General features: G+C 31.8%; 1 protein-coding gene across 1 annotated transcript in view; it reads right to left on the bottom strand.

Annotated features, from left to right (window-relative positions):
* The window catches only part of LOC110996753, a 69,690-nt gene that overhangs the window by 41,653 nt on the left and 4,786 nt on the right, over positions 1-23,251 (bottom strand). The window contains exon 2 of the mRNA XM_022264577.2: positions 10,887-11,255. Coding sequence (XP_022120269.2) covers positions 10,887-11,255 — 369 coding nt within the window. The remainder of the gene's footprint in view (positions 1-10,886; positions 11,256-23,251) is intronic.

The raw sequence follows: 23,251 nt of genomic DNA, 5'->3' as shown, positions 1-23,251 counted from the left end.
CAATGATAGAAAAATATTGATTCTAAATTGTAAATTTCAACAAAAACAATGGTTTGATATCTGTCTTAATATTTTCGTAAATTCACTCAAGAACTAATCTATTAAATTTATTTGCCGAGGAAGCTCCGTTTTGCTCTCTTTCCAAAGTTGAACTTTCCAGTGAAGCCTTTTTTCAACATCAGTTTCAAGTGGAATTTGATTAAGGATCCAAAAAGAAAATTTGAATTACAAATATTTCATCTTTACCGAATAAGTTTTAAGGAAATTTGCTTTCGTCTGAGGATTTCATCTTAGTAATTTATTATATATAAAGAACGGGCAATATATTTTTATTATAAAGCTTTAAAATAGTTATAGGTTGTTTAAAAGGTTTATAGGAGATATCTAACTGTATCTAGTCTATCTAATCTAATCTAATCTAGTCTGGCAATAAATATTTTTACATAAAAACTTTTTTATTTTTCAATTTTTTAATTATTTTGAATTTGGAATACGTATTTTTATTATTATTTTAAAAACTTCTTTCGATTTTGCGCCTTTCCTCATTTTTTCGTGTTTATTATCAAATTACAATATGCAATGGAGTGTTAAAGAACATAGAATCGTCTTGCACAAAGAGGGTATGCAGCCGTCTGTCATATTCTAGACACTTCAAAACCTAGGTGTCAGCTGTTTGTTCGTAAATCTTACTATCAACAGATACAACAACACCTGCTATTAGAACTACAAAGGCTATTAATGCTGTTAAAGTCCGAATTCGTCGAAACCCCATTAGGAGTCAAAAAATGTTATCGCGAGGAACGACGATTCCCGGTAATACCATGTCGCGAATTAGAAAACAAGACAAGAAGCTCGGTGCTTATCGTCGAAAAACATACACTAAATTAATCCTTACGTCGTATTATTAACGCATAAGTCGGAAAGGTACAACGTGGTCTTCATCAAACGTCAGTGATGGTTTAGTGGGGCGTGTCTTATCAAGTAGTGACAAAACAACATTGTGAAAAAGGAGTGAAAACTTCAGTCAGTGTATCAAGATACAGTTTTGGATCATGTTGTGAAACTTCTCAGATATAAAGCTTTATAAAATATACCGTAAAATTTCATGAGGATGCTACACCTGGCCCAAACCTCCAATTGCTTCAAAGCTTGGCATGAAACCAACGTTCAGGACTTTAAAAGAGCTGAAGACTGGCCCTCATCTAGCCCAGACCTCAAGCCTTTAGACTTCAAATTATGCTCAGTTTTAGAGGATATGAATAATTGGCAAAGTTCTGTCTTCTACATTTCTCGACGCAACAAGCGACGTCCATACCAGTATTGGACAATATGTCCGTCTATTGCGATTTTAGCCTCTTATTTTTATATTTTGTAAAAGAATAAGTGGCTCACGATAATACCCGCCATGTATTGGCAGTTAGACCAGGACTAAGACTGTAATAAATGACCGAATCACCCATCAGCGTAAGAGCGTGTTTTATTTCATAATTTTATTTTAATTCATAAGAGCGAATTTAGAATAAATTCGCAATTATGAATTCAAGGCCATTAAGCATTACGCCATTTTCATGTTTATGCTGAGAGCCTGAGGAATATCGGAATTATATTCCCACAGGATTCATTCAGTATTTAACATAGTATTATTACGCTATTGCGTCTAATGATAAGCGCGGCAGACATACAAAGGCAACGTAATAGAAGCAGCTATATAAGACGTACTATTGTAAATTTAATTAATTTTAACGAGATACATATATAAACGGTTTAATTATAACAGCGACGGCAATTTTGACGTGGCAAAACACATTGACACATATGAACTGAAACAATTAATTTAAAACACGTTTAAATGTTAACATTATTATAAATGTGCTACTAACATATAAAAGAGAGTATTTATTTCGCCGTGTAATATTCTTTGTATTTAGTAGAACGTTCTCCATTGTTAGTTAACAAAGAATTTCTTTTATCCTGTGCCATTTGTACGAAAAGCCATACAATATGCTCTCGCATATTTAACATTAGTTTGTTGGGCGTACGGAAAATTACGCATATTAATTTTGTATAGTTTAACTTCATACGGCAAATATGTTACACTGAAGTATACTAGTTGGTATTCATTATTTAAACAGTTGCGAAGCCACGAAATATGAAAGCAATAATTATCGAAATACGAAATGATGTAAAGGTAATTTAAAAATTTTAATTGTGATAAATACGTCTAGTTGAACGCCGATATAAGTAATTCAGATAGTGTAGGAAACTTTAATCCTGAACTTACACTGAATCTTCAACAAAGAAACTTCGTCACTTAGAGAGAATTAAAGTTTTCTGTAGTAGGTACTATCTTGTGAGACACAATTGGAAGTTCAAAACCAATGTATTTTTAATTAATAAGTTTAGTATTTTAAGTTATTTTAAAAATGTAACGTGCATCAAATATATTATCTTATTGATTTTTCCTTTCCTTGGTTTCTTAAATGTTTGAATATTTATGTACATATTAATAAGTCTTTTATATTTGACTATATCGTATAATTATTATATATAATTTAAGTTACCTGTAGAAGTAAGAAATAAACGAATAAAAAAATATGTGTGAGTACCAGAGTACACAGGTAAGAAGTGAAACTTCTTTACGACATATCATTTTTCTACTATTTGCAACTTCACGAAAATGGGGTACATAAGGCTTAAGCCTTAAGAAAAACAATTTTTTCAGTCATATTTATTAATACTTGCTAATTTTAACAGATTTATATACATTCACTGATACTTAAAATCAAAAAGTGAGGTTAACGTCAAATAAATATTAAAATCATGCTCATATGTGTTAAATTTATAAAACGAAATGTATAATCACTCTCACTTTTCTTGTAAATTCACTTAAATTCGAACAAGTCTTTTTATTTTATCACTTTCAAATTAATATATTGTTATTCTTATTTCAAACCAAACTTTAAAACTAATATATTGTTGTTATTATTATCATATATTACATTATATTCTTTATGTCACTATACTAAACTTCGGTAAAAAAGCAACATGGCGCGTAACCGAAAAACGTGACGTTTTCTTACAAAATGTCTCCCATACGTCGAAAGAAGTTTCACTTCAAAATCCATCGGATAATTGCTGTAATACATTCGTACAATATATATAATAATACATCGGGTCAATAGATGGCGTTTATATCACTAATCATATTATATATCAAATACTTCTATCAGTATGATTACGATCTCAATGGTCAAGTAAACAATTTAATCTCGTGTGTAGTTTTCTCTACTAAAAATGTTTTAATCTTTAGTTTCTCGTTCCGCTGAAACTTCTGTGACTACAGGTCTGAGCACGACAATAGATTTGGATTGATAGAAATAGAAGACTGTCCCGTCATTACGATATATCATTTTTTATGTAATGCCAATTATTAGTTATATTAGGTGCAAATGTATTAATAATGTAAAAGTGTCTATCAATATCAGTTCTAAATATTAAATTACGTGAATTTTTATTATTATTGTATAACGAGAAAGTCTTGTCATTTTAAGTATTAATATAAGTATACTTTCAACGTGGGTTTTTATTGGGACAGAAAATTTCTTAATCAGTACACTAGATCCAGAGATTACCCCTCACAAAAGTAACAAAACTTAACCTTTTCCTAATATCAGACATATTGTATTAGGAAAAGGTTAAGTTTTGCTAACATTTTTGTTATAATTATATTCGTCTATTATTAAATATTGTCAGACTAATGTCAGTGACCTGTATTTATACACCATACATATTTCATAAAGATACACCATATAAGTTGATTACTTGAGTATAAACACGCAACGCAGAAAAAGACTTGCTTGATATAATAGGAGTGAAGTTTTTGTATGATAAGACATGCATCGCTTAAGACACTTAAATTTAAATGACTTTAAGACTTGCAAAGGTATCAAACCTTATACACAAATATGTTTTTTTAATTTAAATATAGTATACACTTTTTTTAATAACAAACTTGTACTTAGTTTAGTGTTTTGTAGAAATGAAGTAATCATATAATTGTTTACGTTACTGACTGTAAAATAGTTTTATATTGAAATATAACGAGTTGATTAACAAATGGTTTCTGAATAATTACCGTACAGTAGCCCATTTTCACAGGTTACAGGAGACATTTCATTTACGATTATATTTCTCTAATTATTGTCGCGATGACAGTTTTAAAGTCGTGTTAACCATCTATGGTTTATGGAACGCGAATTGAATTGCAAATAATTAAAAGCAAATATATGAAACAAACGATGCGAATCGCGTAAAATATTTAATCAGAAACTGTTTATTTCATTTAAGTGTTTGTAATGCGCTCAGTTTTGTAGTGAAAATATAGAGTGCTATTAGGAATGAATACAGCTGTTTTTGTATGGAATCACATTTTTAACTAATATTTAAATTTAGTTTTCAAGTTTAAAAGTTACCTTATTTAAAGTTTGCACGGTAAACTTATTTACTGAACTAAACAAGATAGTGCTGTTAGTGAACAGTCGTGAAAATAAATCGCATCGATTAATAATGAAAATAGAACATACAAAATATAAACATTTTCTATTTTATACTATTTCATTTAATTATATTATAAATTTTATTTTTAAAGTACATATTATATAACATTATTGTATGTGTACGCTTCGGTGGACGGAGAAATTGTGACCAATTTGTGTTCCAACGTTATGTAATTTTATGAATTTGTTTAAGTAAATAATTAATTCTTTATAAACGAGATTGTAAATGTAAATATTAGAGCGTTTTGTAGCCTGAAAAATTGTACATTCCAAAAAACTATGAATTACCTAATCAAAAATTATTAAATGCACCCCAGCCTATGTTTTGTCCCGATAGATATATAGATTGCATATTATACAAAACAAAATATAAAAATACCAACTACGTTTTTTTTATATTTCAGTAAGTATAAAAACTTGTTTTGTTTTTACTTTTTTACGGAAACGAAATTATTACTATTCAATAGTGACTAATGCATGTTGCGAAATCAATGATTCCTACCTACTTATGTAAATAATATTGTACATATTGTTAGAAACTAATATTTTTATTTTAAATAGATTATTTTAAAATAATTTCATAACACATCAAATTAACTAACCTATTTAAATATCCGCGCTAAGTGAATGTAATCTTTGGGAAATAAAGTATCTTTGAACCGTCTAATATATCATGATGTCAGTTTGTTTATATCGTTGTTCTTTAATTCATTTCCAATAATGCGACCAATTTTAACTGGCCATTATTAGAAATACGCTGTAAGATTGGGCTACGACGTCTGTGACATTATGACTCCGTCATAATTATAGTACAATAACTATAACCTATTTACAGATTAGTTATGACATACTGTATAGGTTATGACGTCTAACTACGGCAACGGTTGTCTGACGTCAGAACTCACGTTAATAATGTGAATGGATTAATGATTGACAATAATTTTTGTTGCATTTGGTCGGCCAAAATCCCTCATTCTTTAATGAATACTATGAAAACTTATAAATACTGTAAGAATAAGTTTGACAGTTGACCTTTGATTTGCTTGGAGGAAAATAATTAGAATAGGAAGCCATCAACCACAGGGAACAAAGTTTTTTTTTTTATTATGTACGAATAATGAATTTATAATATAAAATTATTATCTATAGATACTATTTAAATATAATTAGATTTGATTTACCACGAAGTAAATAAATAATATAAATCTAATCTTCTCTAACTCTCAGTAGTAATCCCGACATTTTTCTATTTACATCAAAATATGTCTTGGAATATTCTTAGCGCTAATGTCGCAAACTATACAAGACATGAAGTTGATCACTTGAATACTGACGCAAGTTACGCTTCTGTCCGTTCTATAAAAATATAATCTACATTACTAAATCCACATTTTCGTTAAGTTTGATATGACGATAGCACAGTAGATTTAGAATATAAATAAGTATTTCATTATGCTATTTGATAGGTATTAAGTTTTTTTTGTTTCTTGCTTATTCTTATCCAAATATTATAACAGATGCGACTTTAGAAGCCCTGTGGTAACGGATCACCAGCCTTAAATCTCGGATAGAAAATATAAAATAAATCTAAGCCATGAATGGTTGTGTAAGAGTGAAAATCCTTCGTCTCTTTCTGTCAAATTATTTTTACGCTATGACGAAAGGAGACAGATTTAGTAATAACAGTGCTAAACTGTTTTACTATTTTCTATGAATAATATTTGGTATTTGTTATACTTAATATAATTTGTTTTGTAACAAACGTGTGCAAAGTGCTCATCTAATTCGAGAAATTTCATCTTCACTTTTGTCTCGATGGCTAATTTTATAAATGTATCGGCTCTCGGGCGTTCGTCCTTGACCCGACAGCATTTGAGCGCAGTTGTGACGTCATCGCTAACTTTTGCTAACCCCTAACCAAACTTGGCGCAGCGTGTGATTCTTATATAATGTGAAACAATGGAATTTCTAAACGAAAATAATATGATCTTTTTTAATTAGGAATTTACATACTATTTACTATTGTCTCTTTAATTACATTTAATCTCTTTGTTATAATCAAAACGAGGACTGAATTGTAGAACAATATAAAGATCCTAACGACGGGGTCGGTATGTAATTGAATTATGTAATTTAAATAACGATATGTGATAGTAATAATCCAGTGGCGTTATCCCATATGGTTCTTGGTCTTAAATTGCTTCCATTTTTTTATCATTGAGTTTTGAGACCGTCTGGTTTCCTCACGATGTTTTTCTTCTTACCCCGAGTGACAGAAAGTCCATTGGTATACAGTCAGGCAACCTACGTCTTCAGAGATGAGAGACGCTGAAGCCACTAGACTGCGACTGCGAGAGGACGTGAAATTAATAAGTTTTGAGTGAGTTTAAGAAAAAATTAATCGGCGTTCATATTTGTGACAGACAGATCATGTACATATTATGTAATTTGAAAAAGTATGTTGAAGAACGGTTTGTGAAAACAAGTGAATTTTTGATTGGCTGTTATTAAGTTCATGTTATTTATTTTATTAAGCATAATATCGGAACAAGACGAGGGAATTTTGTTTTTTTTTTTAATTTATCGACCGTCAAAAACTATAAGTATAACCACAAACAAACATCACAGGTTATTTAAATTCTAAATAATTAAATAAATAATTAATAAAAACAAAAAGTCAAAAATGTGTTCACTATATTATGGTCTCAGAGAAACCGGCCTCTTATGATTGGGCAAATCCCGCTGGATATGGTTTAAGTTGTACGAAATATATGTTGAAAAGCGATATAATGACACAGAACAATTTAAAACATTTAAGGAAATATATTGAATCTTTAAAAGAATTTCACCAATAATGTCTATTATTTGCACCATTAAGACATCGCATATATACATTCATTTGATTAATAATAATTTAACAAGTCAACAAACATTTCATTAGATACTATAGGAAACGAACCTCGGCCACAGTACGCACATGTCTGAGCAACTGAGCCAACGAGCTACAATAATCTTAAACCCCACCATAAGTGGAGCTCACGAACTGTCAGTCAGTAGTCACCAAAACCCACGCACGCGAAACGTCGCATAAATTTAAAATTACATACTTATGTTTAAATAATTATAAGTTTACAATAGTAGATAACTTCAATCCGTTAAAAAAGTGTTTTCCTTTATATGTGTAAAAGTTATCTTAATAAAAGACAATACGAATTTAAGATGTTTTTGTTATTAGTTACAAAGGGCATACCAATTCTTGAAAGGCCGGCGACGCACTTGCGAGCCTTTTGGAAATATGAGTGTCTATGGGCGGCGGTATCAATTAACATCAGATAAGCCTCCAACCCGTTTGCCTCCTATTACATAAAAAAAAATACTAGTAGTATATGAGTCAGTTAAATTATAATTAATGTTGGGACTTTATATGCTGTAAATAAATAAACAAGTAAAATCCAATTCCGGGTAATAATTTAAAACGCGAGGCGAGTAATTCTTTTTCACGAGAAATGAAAACGGCGGATTAAAAATTAGGTTACTAGAAACATAAAAAAGAATTGAGTTCATTGCATGCTCGTTGGCCAAAATACCACTTCAGATTGCATTTCGAGCGAGGGATGCCTCATCATGGTTCTGTTGAATGCTAAAATGTGCTCCGAGTTCTCATTTACTAACACAAACTCTTAATAAACGGCCGCTGTAATTATTAAGAGACGAAAAATTTACGTAAGCGAATGTATGGGTTTTACAAAATATGTGTTTAGGAAAACGAATTTTAAATGAAAATAATGAATAACTAATATAGAAGTCTTTTTAACAGACATCTAAATACAAGAGGGTTTAGTCAAGATGTTTTAATAGTAGTGTATGTAGAAAGTCGAAAACAAAAATTTGTAAGAAAATTTGTCAACGCGAACTGACATTTTCATACAAATTAAGTTTTCGTCTTTTGAGATACAGCACTGTTATGGAATCTTGACTGAACTCCTAGGTTTATAATTTTTTTCATAAATTTTTCCGGTACGTTGTTAGCAAACTTTTTGGTGAGGTAAATATTAAAGTGATTTTTAATAAAACCTATTTTTATATACACGTATAACAAAATGTAGTTAGTATAAAGTATTTGTATATTGAACTTTTGGTCATAGATGTTTACTTTAGAATTATGTCGTTAAAAGTAAAGTAAGCAAAAATAAAATATTTAGAAGTCCTTCAAGAAAAGAGCGTACGAAGTCTAGCAGATAAAATCATAATTCGGGACAAAGTCGTTTTAATTGTTTTCAACTGTGTATTCCAATTAAAGCAGTTATTTTCAGAAAATTCTAGAAACGAATTGGTATACTTTTTTATTATTTGCGATTTTAGATCCGCATGCGACCTACATTTTCATCGTTAGATTGACATCGTTAGTAGTGTTTTGTAGGGATATCATAACGACGTTCATAAGTGTAAAAAAGGCCGGCAAAGCACTTGCGAGCCATCTGTCCTTGAGTGTCCATGGGAGCCGGAATCACTTAACTAACTAAAAAAAATATCTTGAGGCTTGTATAATGTAGTCTCTTCAGTAAATTATTTCGGAAAACCCAAACGATCTTTTCCTTTTGGCTATCGTTGCAGTACGATAAGGTTGTACAGGCTTTAAGAAGATTATTTGCTAATCTCACTAATGCCTTGTTAATGCCATCTTTACTTACCGACATAGCTTGATTTGTAGTAGCCTTTGTGAATTTAATCTCGCAAAAACTCTGGGTGCTTTTAAGGGAATTATATTTTTGCTTGAGGATATACTTCTTGTGTATCTGTTATCTTAAAAGAAATGGACGGAGCAGCATGAAAATGAATTTGTTGAGAGAATCGACTATAGTAGTTATCTTTTATGTAATTGCTATAGATTTCGCTGTATATTTTGTGCTTTACTTTAATATTTTAAAGATTAATCGCACATACACAAACACATCCATGAGACATATTATTATATATTCAGTGCTTGTATATAAATGACATTTAGACACAAAAGCTCCCAGTCACAGACATACTTCACATAAATGGGTGATTAGTTGTGTAATCCGCTTAAAACATAACAATAGTTTTGTAAGATTTATAATTATTAAAACTTTTTCCTTTCAAATTTTGTTCGTTCACATACGTGATTTAATAAGTAAAATTACATTGTGTAACAGCTTTTCCGAATTTGTCACGAAGTTTTGAACTTGGTTGAATTCATTTCGAGACGAACTTTTGGAACCCCAATACGTTATTCACAATGTAATATGGTCACCTTAATTTTTGAGGTGACAACGTTTTATAATTCGATGGAGCCGGCTGCACGCACCAAAAACCATGACGCATGAGGGGTTACCTCGCTTATGACGCATGCGGCGTTACCTCTGTTCAATTTAAGGCTTGAAGTGCAAGCGAGAGCGCGGAACGAGCGACAGAGAGGCACAATCGGCAGCGTTCGTACGTTAAAAAATTGACATATGTAATTGTATTTATTAGTACAAATGATGTAACTTGATCAATTCAATTTCCAATTATTCTATTATATATCCATACAAAATATCTATCAAACAAATAAAATAAAAATTTTCTTTTCAAAAATGCAACCATTCCATCAGTATTTTCTTATGACGTTGTCACGTTCAACTATCGTCAGTAAACCGACTTTACAGACAACCGTTTTTTGTTCATAATGAACAGAGGGACGCAACATAGTAATAAATACTGAAAAGGTCATAATCAGAAACGTATCACTGTCTTTATAGACAAATAAATGGCTTAGTGCCCTTTCAGTTACCACGTTCTTTGGTACAAATAGCTTATTTAAACCGTATATTGAAAAACCAAAGGTATACCGAGCTACGTTTATACTCATGAATTATGCCGAGCATTAACATCTACCCCATCCTTGGTGTCACAAAGGGTTTTAATCGGCTTCAAAATGCTTTTGCCTCCGCATACTTGGGAATAGCACTTAGATGCTCACAGTACCTAGACGGAAAACTTGGCAGTTTAAAGTTTATAGTACTCGAGTTGCGGAATGGGATTTAGAGTAAACTGCTTTGCTTTTATTCTTTTCATGCGACACGTTTTGTGAATGCTTTTAAAGAAATTCGAAATTGGCAAAATGTTTAACACAAATTTTATTTTTAAACGGGTTCTATGAAAATCTTAATGCGGCTATTTGGAACGCGAGCTGAGAGGTTCTTAAGATAGTTAAAACCATAACACCGTAATATTATATTGTTAATTTCCTTGCACTTTTTTGTATTGTGGGAACAAATTTCTTTAACTAATCAATACATATCAATTAATTTAACTATATTTACTTACCGGACTTAGAAATCCTGTAACGAAGTCCTCGTCCACCCTTCGGATGACATCTATACGTCGCGAACTCCCCATAGTTATTATTCACACGACTGTAGTCGGCTAGATGTCTGTTTCCATCCAGATGGTTTGGCAGAGACCTATTCCAGGCCATAACATCGCCGACAACCGAGCCGCATACTGAGGATTCTGTTTGACTTTTCGTCTCGCCATTACAAAGATCACCGCTGGATCGTGCGCGGCGTCCCTTCAGGCCCTTGGCAGAGTGCTGGCTGATATTGGAGCCCATTGCGAGGGTGGACCTCACAAGGGCTCCGCGGCCCGCATTGCGCCACTCATCCGATGACGCACGCTGATAGCGATCTTGTTTATCTGAAAATAAATGTCGGTTTATACATGGGAGTTAAACTTTAATCTTTTTAAATTTGTATAAGAGTTAGGATTTTTTATAAAATATATAGTAAAAGTGGATATGTGAAAGTAGAACTTTTATAAAATTGTTATAGGGTTATTACTTATAGAACTCTTTCTGCAATAATTATGTCTGAAGTTAGAATAAAATATATATACTTCACTAAGAAAATGGTGTCTGAGATTTTTTTAATAAAACGACGATTTTACGCGCGTAGCCTACGTGCCACAGACCCGAATTATATATATATATATATATATATATACCTATATGATTTTACGTCAACTAAAAATAGACAATAATAAAACTATTCCAACACGCTAAGAAGCCATAAAATGATAAATCGGTTTACGTTTAATGATGACGTTGATCACTGATGGTCGATATTCTCAGAAAACTGATAAGCGCTTAATGATGTATTCTTTGAGAAACAGCCTCCGTTCTAGTAATGTACTCGATTACCTTGAATAATAGCGATTAGGAACAATGGACTCACTGTATTCAGTGCGAATTTCATTCCTTCAATGTTCGCAATCTAGGTTATGAATAATATTTTTACGTTAGGAATGAGACTTGAAAAACAATTCAGTATGAATGTTTTAAAGTCTATGTGTAAATCGATAAGGCTATTATAAATAATTGTATTAGTTATGACCTGGTTTTACCTACTTGAAAATCAATGTTGTCGTGGTTATATATATAAAAATATATAAATGAATCTCTATTTCTCTTAGTCACGGCGTCACCCGAGAACGGCTGGGCCGATTTTACTAATTCTTTTTTTGTTGATTTTTTTTATTGGGGACAAACGGGCAGTACAATCTCGCATCCTTACATTCTTCGGTCACGTATCTCGGCGTGGCGATTAAAACTATTATGGTTTGTTATTGTCTGAAGATGGTTCTTATGATAGAAAAAAATAAGAAATTGCACGGGAAATTATACTATATAAGAATACTTAATGTCCATATTAAGTTATAACTGAGCTGACTTTTGTTACGACAGCAAATTTATGATGTCTTATAACTTTATTGAAATACTAATACATTGCATTATATCTTTATATAAATAATTCTACTGTGCGTATGTATGTCACGAAACTCCTCATAAACGGCTGGACCTTTGAATGACTTTTTTGTATGCGTTTGCGTGGCAACCTGGATCGTTTATATTTACAAATCAGCCCGGCGGATGGCGCTGCAGTCGGCATCAAAGTGATTCATTTAAACTGCAACTAAATATCGGGTTGTTTAATATCCTAATTGCTTGAAATATTGAAATTTACAAAGAAATGCTTTCGAATCCAGTATATTATGGGGCAAGAATTACCATATTACCAATACCACACAGTCCACTGAACATATTAATCGATATGATTACTAACTTTTGCTAATCTGTGTAATGGTAAAAAGTAGCACATGTACATAGTTACCTTACGAAATCTTATCTATTAAAAGGAAAATTACTTTAGGATTTAGCGTTTATTTTATTTCATAATTTAATATTCATGAAAAATACCCTTAAACAGGTAATAAGCGATGAGTTTATATTTCATGGACATTTTACTATTGATTTGAAACCCATAAAATTTTTGCCTAATCACTTCACCTTCAACAAATCGTACTTTACGACTTGTATGTAGTACCCCCCTAATATAAGAAGGCGCATAACTTTGGGCCCCTTAAAAATACAAAAAAGTATTATTACATACGTGATATAAATGATATTATCTCAGTTCTCAGTGAATTATATTAGGCTAGGTTAGGTAGGTTTTTTGTGATCGTAAGTGGAGTTTACTTGGTCAGGTCGAAGCAACAAATTTGTACCTTCAATTAGTAATTTCACTAATCATATTTTAATTCATTTGTATGGGGTTAAAGAGCATACACTACCTCATTGCATGATACACGAATCTAGTGATTAAAATATGTTTGAAGAAAAAAAAATTAAGCTGTCTTAGGTAGAACCGTGATTCAACAAATTTTATATTCGCAAGTATGTTAAATATTCAAAATGTTTGAAGCCCCTGAATTTTTTCTACAAGATTTTTATCTTGTTTACCTTTGTATCATAACTAAATGATATATTCTCCAAAAAGTTATTTACATTCCCTTTATATAATTTGAAGCATAAAGACTTCTAAGTAACAATCTTACAATGAAACAAATGCCGTCTTAACTTATGAACTTAAGCCAAGAATACTTTTTATCTACAAGACACTTTAAAACTCCTACAATTTATGATGGTAATTTATATTAGAGTATAATGTTTTCTGGCTTTAAGTATCGTCTTATTCTTCTTTAGCAAATGTAAGTGTATAATGAGGGGATTTAAGTATTAAAATTACACATACATTCCCTTCACTGGCTTTGTGACTCAAAATATTATTATATCTAAGACAGAAAAAGTCGGTTGATTATCGGAAAGTGGCACAAGACTCTCCCATTCTGGAAGTTTTCGTCTCGGAGGGAGGGGGAATTTCCGAGGTAGTTTTAAAACTACTAACCTAAGTTAGGTCTTATAACAATTACTTATATAAAATTTTCACATATTTTTTAGTTCTCAAAATCATTAAATCAATTATAATTAAAATGGCAATAGGTAATAATAATCGGTAAGAAATCCCACGTCCAAGTAATCTAAAAAATTTAATTAAATCAAGATCGATTTGTTACTTGAGCGATGGTGCAAGATGTTTCCCTCTAATTTCTTAATGACAATTCACACATGTCAATGCCAAGCCTCATTTCAAGTAGGTATTACCTACATTCAAAGTCCAAGCTCTAAGCTAAAGAACTCAGGAAGTTAATAAAAAATGACAGTTGTCAGTTCAAAAATAGAATATTATATAAAAACTATAAAATAAAAACCACAGATAATGTAAACGAATAAAAGTTTATTCAAAAATGGAATTCTCTGAGTTATCTATTGCATGGAGGCCAAAGATGCCGCGGGAAATTCCGTGTTACATTTCGTTATGCAAACTATGCGATTCGAATAGTTCTAAGCAATAGCGGTTTTTGACAACATAATGAACGTTGCGTGGGCGTTCTTATTCGCGAAACGGTTTTTGCAGGGAAACGTAGAAACGTTATCAAAATGCATTCAGTCACGAAAGTGTGTGACTTTGATACATTTATCATTAGGGCAATCGTATAAGTTCCGGTCTAAAGGGAATAGAAGTTTCTAAAGAGAAATTTATTTTAATGTTTTATTTAAATGAAACACACGGGATATAGACTCATATTTATTGTATTATTAACGGTGACCATAACGATTGGCGTACCTAAGGTAATACAAGGAGAGGTAAACAATATGATTATTAGTTTTAGAGAGGGTTTCTTAAAATGTAAAGAATTAAATTATTCTGTGTAACTAAAAAAAATGTGAATTTTAAAGGAAGTTATATTTTGGGACAGTATTCAATATTATGTTCGTAACGTAGTATATGGTAAGCATGAAGTATGACTGACACTCCTTCTATATATTACAAGCTGACCCGGCGAACTTTGTTCCGCCTTAACGGCAATAAATAAGCAGTTTGTTTTTTTTTATTGGAAAAAATACAAAAAAATTAAATACCTACATTAATCATTCATTATTATTTCTGTATTTTAGTACATAGGTTGCTCTTCACTTAAGTACTTTGTGATACACGACATTTTTTGTTTTATTATTATCAGGCGCAAAAACAAACAACGCTGATGGTCTTCCGAGCCGTGAACATGCCACGTATAATTGACCATGGGAAAAACATGAATGTTCTAGATTTAAACCACAAACTTTTAAGGATTGGCCTTGTGATTTGTTAATGGTCATGGCAAATGCAAGACGTATCGGAAGCATGATTACTACGGAGCCAACCTTTAGGCGTAAATTGTGCGGTGGTAAGCCAGGCACGTCCAAAGAGTTTAAAAATTCAATTGGATAGTTGGTGGCTTCATCTTCATTTGTGACGCAGTCAATAGATTTGAATGAATGCATTGTTCCAATGATCTTATTTTGAATTATGTAGTTCAGGTCATCTACATCTTTATTCTTAGCCGCTAAATCTGCTCGCTCACTCAACCATTCATTATTTTTGTAGTTAGAAATAATGTTTGGAAACACATTCTTGATAAGTTCGTCTTTTGATTCCATTCATCGACAGGTACTTGACCATTACCGATAGTCAGCAATTTCTCCGAGAAATCTTCAGCAGATGTATCATTAAGCAATGTAACTCTCATGTTTGTTGTCAGCTGCAGTTTCTTCACATAGCGCCATAGATTTGACGATTTGAGGCAAGTGTTTATTTCGTCGACAGCCGTAGATCTTGGAATTACTGGCAGTATTTGGCGGAAATCGCCAGACAGTAAAATCATTGCTCCTCCAAAACATCTTGAGTCATTGCGTAAATCTTTTAATGTTCGGTTAAGTGCTTCTAATGCACGTTTATGCGCCATTTTGCATTCGTCCCAGATGATGATTTTCGATGCCGCTAAAACTTTTGCCACTGCTGAGTGTTTTGCAATATTACACGTTGGTTCTTCAATAGTTTGAAGATTTAACGGTAATTTTAATTCTGAATGAGCCGTACAGCATCCTTCTAACAATGTGACTGCTATTTCAGAAGAAGCAACTGCAACCGCTATGTTGGATCTCGCCCGAACAGTTGCTAAAACTAATGACATGAGGAATGTCTTGCCAGTTCCACCAAGGGCATCTAGGAAATATAAACCACCATTTTCATCATCGTTTGCCTTCATTAAAATATCATAAACTTCCTTTTGTTGGTAATTCAACAGGGTTACATTCGTATGAACTACTAAATCTAATTCCTGGTGATCATATTCACGTTCCCGTTCCAATACTCGATTAAATGCGTCTTTCGACAACAACAACAAATAGAAACATTCATCATTCTTTGGATGAACTGTATACATACGACCATATCGAGTTTTATAGTTCTCTTCACTGTTTATACGAATGGGTAATGGCACTATCATTACATTTAATTATTTATTTAATAGAAATATTTTGAATATTGATATCTTACAAATATCAAATTGTCATATATACGTCATTACATAGCTGTCATTATACGTCAATTACATAGCTATCATTTGCGTTTTATTATTCGTTTTTGTTATACCACGTTTTATAGTGACTGACGTTTCATGTCAAGTCCCACGGGAACGCTGTCGAACGGGATAAAAAGTATCCTATGTCCGTCTCCTGGCTCTAAGCTACCTCCATACCAATTTTCACCGAAATCTGTTCTTCCTTTCTTGAGTTATAAGTGGTGTAACTAACACGACTTTCTTTTATATATATAGATTACATAGCTGTCATTATACGTCAATTACATAGCTATCATTTGCGTTTTATTATTCTTTTTTGTTATACCACGTTTTATAGTGACTGACGTTTCATGTCAAGTCCCACGGGAACGCTGTCGAACGGGATAAAAAGTATCCTATGTCCGTCTCCTGGCTCTAAGCTACCTCCATACCAATTTTCACCGAAATCTGTTCTTCCTTTCTTGAGTTATAAGTGGTGTAACTAACACGACTTTCTTTTATATATATAGATTGTACTGTTATTGTGTGTACATATTAGGTGAAGGATTAAATTTTGAATTGTTGTTTACTAAAGTTCAGATTCGCTCGATTCATAGAAACTATAATCGTGCTTTAAAAGATTTCTCGTATCGTAAAAGTGGTATTCATTGTGATGTTACAGGTGAGAGGCTATTTTCACATGCCATGGAAATCTGTGATATTGGAAAGTTTACATTCAAATATCTGCTGTATACACGGAGATTATACTAGTACTTTCTGTGTAGTTAATAACACATAGTTAATTAAGTAAAGTCTAAAATCTAATTCTATTAACCAGAGTACTCCCCGTCTCTTTTTGTCAAATATTATTTGCACGGTTATGAAAAGAGACGAATGAGCTCAGTAATCGGTGCAATTAAACTGATTTATTTCAATGAATAATATCTACTTAACCACGGTGGTATGGGTTAGTGTTTGTCAAGCTTTTTATTATGTGTGCTTGTGTAGTACACATGCATACTTAAAAACCTTAAATACTTTTTGACTGTCTTTATTACTCTTACGTTACTTTGCAACTAAACAAGCAAGACAAAATATTCCTATTTGAATGGGGCCTTATCAATAAGATCAAGTGGGTCGACAGCCTAACTCACGACACGGCACTTTTAAAGAAATTTTTATTTTCTTTTCCCCATATAGAAATAATTTGAAATATTGTAAGTTATTTGATACGTAGATAAATTGGCAGGAGAAATGCTCACATAGAAAATGTTAGTTTATGCATGATGCCGATTTAAGTGTTGTGTTAATGTCAAAAATATGAAAAACATTCGATGTGACACAAGGAAATAATACTTGGCGTTTAATTTTAAACAAGAAAACTCATCTAAAGTAAAAATAATAAAATTAAGAAAGTGAATACAGCGATTAAAACTACATCTCTTCTTTATGAATATGGAAAAAAATGCAAATAGAAATGACACTCGACGGAGATACAGAGCAAAAGTTTTAAGCTTTGTAAAGTTTCGACTTAATACTGACAACTTCTGGTAACGATTATAGAGCTTTCTGCTTCGATATTGCTTTAGTTTAATGAATATAATAAATTATAATAACATATTATTAATAAAAGCCCATTATCGTTTATAAATGTATTGTTGGCGTTATAGACTGATTTAATCGTTTTATTAATCTAATACACAATAAACCAGAGAAAATATTCTTTAATTAATTAAGGTTAATTATAGTAGGTTATGATAATGTTTTTGTTGCACTAATCGGCCTCTTTTAAACCAATTTATAATATCGAGAAATTGCTGTTAGTATAGGATATAATTCCTGATTTTTCCATAAATAAATTAAAAATATTAGTGTTCACTTTCTTTAATATTCAATCTTTCACTAACATGTTCGATCCTAATATATTGAAATATATGGAAAATCTGATTTGAATAATTGTTTATCGAACGAAATGTTTAATTTGCATATATCTTGTTCATAGTGTTTAACATAATCTATAAAAGAGAAGAGAGAAGCATACACTTAAATCCATAATCTTCATCGCTCAGTAAACTATTAATAAAGTCTAGCGAAGGGAGACTGTATTTATAGTAACGGAATGCGCCCACCTTCCCGCAGGCAATAATATTATCACTGTCAAGTTCATTATTCACTGTCGATAAAGATTAAACATTTATTTTTAGTAATAAAACCTTTACAGGCAAATACTTGGGGAAACAATGTAGTCTATGTTACTTGGGGATAACGAAACAATCCGAAAGTTTTTATGGGCAATCAGGCAGGAGGATCACCTGATGTTAACAGATATATATCTATATATATCAGACAATTACATCAACTAGTTGATGTATATAAAAGTACTTTTTTATTACTTAGATTTTCAGCGAATAACGCATTGAATTAAGGACTGACTTCTAAAAATTATTATTAATTTACTTAATAGGTTTTTAATACCCTATAAAATAAATAAATTATTGTTTAATACATTTATACATGCACAATTAAAATTATAAATAATGTTATTTTTAATAAGTTTTTGTGCATTTTACTGTCGGTTGTATTTTTTGTAAAAAGGTAAATAAGTACAAAAATATTTTTCTTCTCATTACCGCCTTTAATCAAACCATGAAACTGTTCAGTATTATACTATGAGTATACATTTATGAGTAAAGCAAGCACCGAGAAGATATACATATATGTATAATTATTTGTATGTTCTAATATATATAATCCACTTTTACTAACTTTTTCGAAATCCTTTTTAAAAAATAACTCATGATATTTACCCTCATTATAAATTTCTTATTTACGTTGGCGGCTAATAGACAAATTGATTATGATAACACTGATAAAATATTTCCGTATACCACGCCTATATTTATTACTAATCATAGTAGTAGATAATAAAAACGATTAGTTTTAAGTGGTAATATTTTTAATATCGTATCACTGATAATTTATTTATGATAAAGTTTATTCCTAAATTTAAACTCCTCGTCTTCGCCAGTTTCCTTTATTTTTAATTTACACATTAGAACAAACAAAACAAACAAACAAAAATCTAGTCTTGGACCCGTACAAGTTTGTTACACCACTGGATTATTATCATTAGTATAAAGGGTAAATATTTACAAACAAAAAAAAATGTGGCAATCTACTGCCGCGATGTACCATGTTTTATCAACTTATGCAAGTATTTATTTTTTATATACATATACAGTTTTTTTCTTTAATATTAGTTCAATCTACCACTCTACCAGATTAACAGGCCTACATAGTCGGTCTCACTCTAACGCGTACCGGCTGCACCGGCCGTGCTCGTCATCGATTTCGTCAGAGCCATGTGTCTAACGCTCTGGCAGCACCTATATTACGTCATCGTGTTTTAGGGCTTTATTTCGTTACGGAATTTCTTGATTCGGTCGCCGCGATCAAAGCCCGCGATAAAATCTATGCAATAGTTAAAAATCCACAGGGACAGAAGTATGTAAACATATTTATGTTTACATATAAGTATTTCTGAGTTGTATGCATAGTTGTCATTCGATCTTCATGTTTAGGGTAAGATTCGGAGACCGGCAACGCGAACATTTTTGCATGTCAAAATCCAAGATGTTTTTGATATACAAGTGTCATACTTAATTCGTACCAACTCTACAAACTGTTGTTACGAAACAAGTTCAAACCGCCTATTGATCCTTCGTATTATAGCTAGAAGCTGTCAGAAGCACGGAATATGCTCCTATGTGACAACAGTGGTACAAATAAATGTGGTACCAATAATTTCATTAGTAGGTCGGTTTAATTATTTAAAATATACTGCAAGTCAACTATAAAACGTTGTACAACGACTGCTATTGTTTTTGTGACCTTTATTAACGGTTGATTGAATAATGAAGGATTTTATAATAAAGATGACACAGATTTTATTATAACTATCAATTGTTTTTCGTTACGTTGTCTCTGAATGACTTCACGGTGTAGCAACTTATAAGGACCTTTAGGACCTCACAGAGGTCAATCGGAATTGTTCAAGGTTAGGTAAAAGACAGACGAATGAATTTTAAAATATAACAGATAACTATTTTCTGCATTGCTAATTAATTGTTTTTACGATACATTTTTTCCTCAATTGTAGTCAGAGAGTCTCTCAATACAAAGTGTGCAATAATACGCGTTAATTGGCATTGAAAATGTTTTATTTCCTACTAAGTAGTAATATATTAAGACAAAACATTTTGACACTTTTCGTCTCTTATTTACGTTATTTGATTAATATATTCCAGTAAGTATCACAAACAATAAATTTATTCAAGGCCTAAAACTAACAAATGTTACTATTAAGTATACGAAACACGTAATGTAGAAAGCTCAATATTTACTTGAAACTTTGTAAGCTCGTGCCAGGCCTGGCTTGGCACGAAATGGATACATGCACAAGACAACACAACTATTATTCTGTACAATCTTTTTAACTCGCCAACCAAAAATGTTATGAGTCGTGATTTAAGTTCATGAAATGTAAACTATGTTATATAGATGACTCGATATATGTAAAACAAAAGTATATGATTTCCCTAACTCAAAAACAAAGATCCTTCAAGAAAAGAGGGTAGTATTCAAAATTAATTTATTCATTTAGGTAACACAATGTACACTTATGAACTCTCCGCCACTATTTTAAATGGCCAAGTTTTTTTGTTTTACGCAATGTTTGTAAGGAGACGCAACCATTACACCATGTTCCACATGACATCTTAAGTAATTAATAGTTACTTTTTACTAATTAAAGTTAAAGCACCAATTGTTAAAAGGCCGGCAACGCAGTCACCCTCGCCAGTGAGAATGTCACTTAACATCAGCCTTTTGCCCGTTTCCATATCTGTGTGTGGTACTGAAGCTAAACGAATGGATCCATTATGATACGGTTTTAAGAAAGCTGACAAAATGGTTCTTAGGATTTGTTAAGTAAGTTGAGAGGTTTAAAGATTATCAGCTATTACTTTGCTTTAAACGATGTATTTAATGTAAAATTAACATCCATTTACCTGCCAATCTACGGAGCTCCAGTACTTTATGATTTTTTGACATTGATCAGTATGTTTTATTTCTTATCGTTTCGTAATATATATCACACAAATTCTTCTGTCTGTGACCATACAAGGACTATGAATCGATCCTATGATCTAAAAAGAATGCCTTTATTGCTCAATTTACATGATGTATACATTCTTACGTATTAACACCTTTAAAAATGTTAACACCTAGTTTTTTGTACACACAATGATGAACATTAATACCGCATAATATTATCATCGAGAACATCTGCTTATAAAAACAGTTTGTTCAAATAGACCGTACATTAGCATCGCATAGTTATCACGCCAATTTTAAATGCAAAACCTGTTACTTCGGAACAGTTTAAAAAAAGAACAAAGTGACATTGACCCGGTAAGGTCCCGGCTATGATAGGTCCCTAGAAGTGTGAAGCCAGAATGCATAATGAGGCGTTCTCCGAACCACGCTCACTTTCACAGAGACCCCTTATTCATCTAGCTAACCGGGAGTGCAATTTTAAATAAGATAAATTGCGCAAAGCAATTTTAACTATTCTCAAAATGTTTTCCGCCGCAGGTAGGGTTTAATGAGAATTTTTAACTTTAATCGGAAGAGTGGCGGCCATTGAGTGTGATTTTCATTTAATTGATGTCATAATTTTTGTAAGTGTACGGCCAATGAAAATGCTAATTCGTAGTTCGTAATTTTTAATTTTTCCTCTTTGATTTACGAGCAAAAACTATAGTTATATGTGTGAGATTGAGTTTCTTATTACTGGGTTTTATTATGTAATTCCTCATGCGAATGTCTTTATGTATCGATAAAGGTTCCTAATTATCCATCAACACACCGTCCGAACGAAACCAAATAGGTCAAAGGAAAATTGTTTCAGACGCGTATATATTCAGTTATGTCCCTATGGAAATAGCATGATTCATATTAATAACATACTTTCCAATCTATACATACCTATGTCACTGATAAACCTAAGTAAGTAATAAACGGATTTTAATTCAATATTTCAAATTCGAACAACAAAATTAAATAAATAAAATAAAATAAAAATAAAATTATTCTACCCAAATGTTGTTTCCGCAAGGAATCAAATAAAACCTACCAAGATGTTGACGGGCCACGGTGGATTCTTGTGGTATTTTTACAGGTTTAGGGTTAGGAAAAGTGCTCCGTGTTCTTGTAGCGATCAGCTGAAGAGACGGTGTTCCATGTCCTGACCGATTGTCCAATGTCCGACAACATACTCGGGGAATTTGTTAGAAAATATATATTTAAAAAAAAGTTCTAGTTAAGTAGAAATAAGACATTATTTCGCGCCTACAATCGTCCCTTGATAAAAAGCAAAACAGCTAAACGCGAATACTTTAAATAGGTCAACTATGAAATACATGTATGTACATCGATTACTGTTAAATAGCGGAAGTATCTCATTCCGCAAAGTGGGTTTCTACTTAGTCTAGTATTCATACAAAGTCTGCACGATCTTAACCAAAAGTTTTTGGAACATGAATGTATTACAGAAACCGCTAAATTACTTTCAACGAATTTTGATAAAAATACTCAATATGATTATGTGTAACAAGATAATTTTACGCAGTCGTGTGTATTAAATAAATAATATAGCTTTATTGAATAACCTTGGGATTGACTCTTAATTATAAAAGAATTTAAAAAGCGCGCGATTTAATAAACCTATTTAAACATTATTTAATCAAGTAAGTACTCAATCAAAACTCAGGTACCTACTCCGAGTATAAAAACGTCAAATAATTTTGTAATTTCTTTACTTAAATTAGCATAATAAATAAATGCGCCTAATG

This window comes from Pieris rapae, chromosome 15 (genome assembly GCF_905147795.1).
Source record: "Pieris rapae chromosome 15, ilPieRapa1.1, whole genome shotgun sequence".
In the NCBI taxonomy this organism is placed as follows: Eukaryota; Metazoa; Arthropoda; class Insecta; order Lepidoptera; family Pieridae; genus Pieris; species Pieris rapae.
The sequence above is the reverse complement of the archived record's forward strand: the minus strand, read 5'-3'. Positions and strand labels throughout refer to the sequence as shown.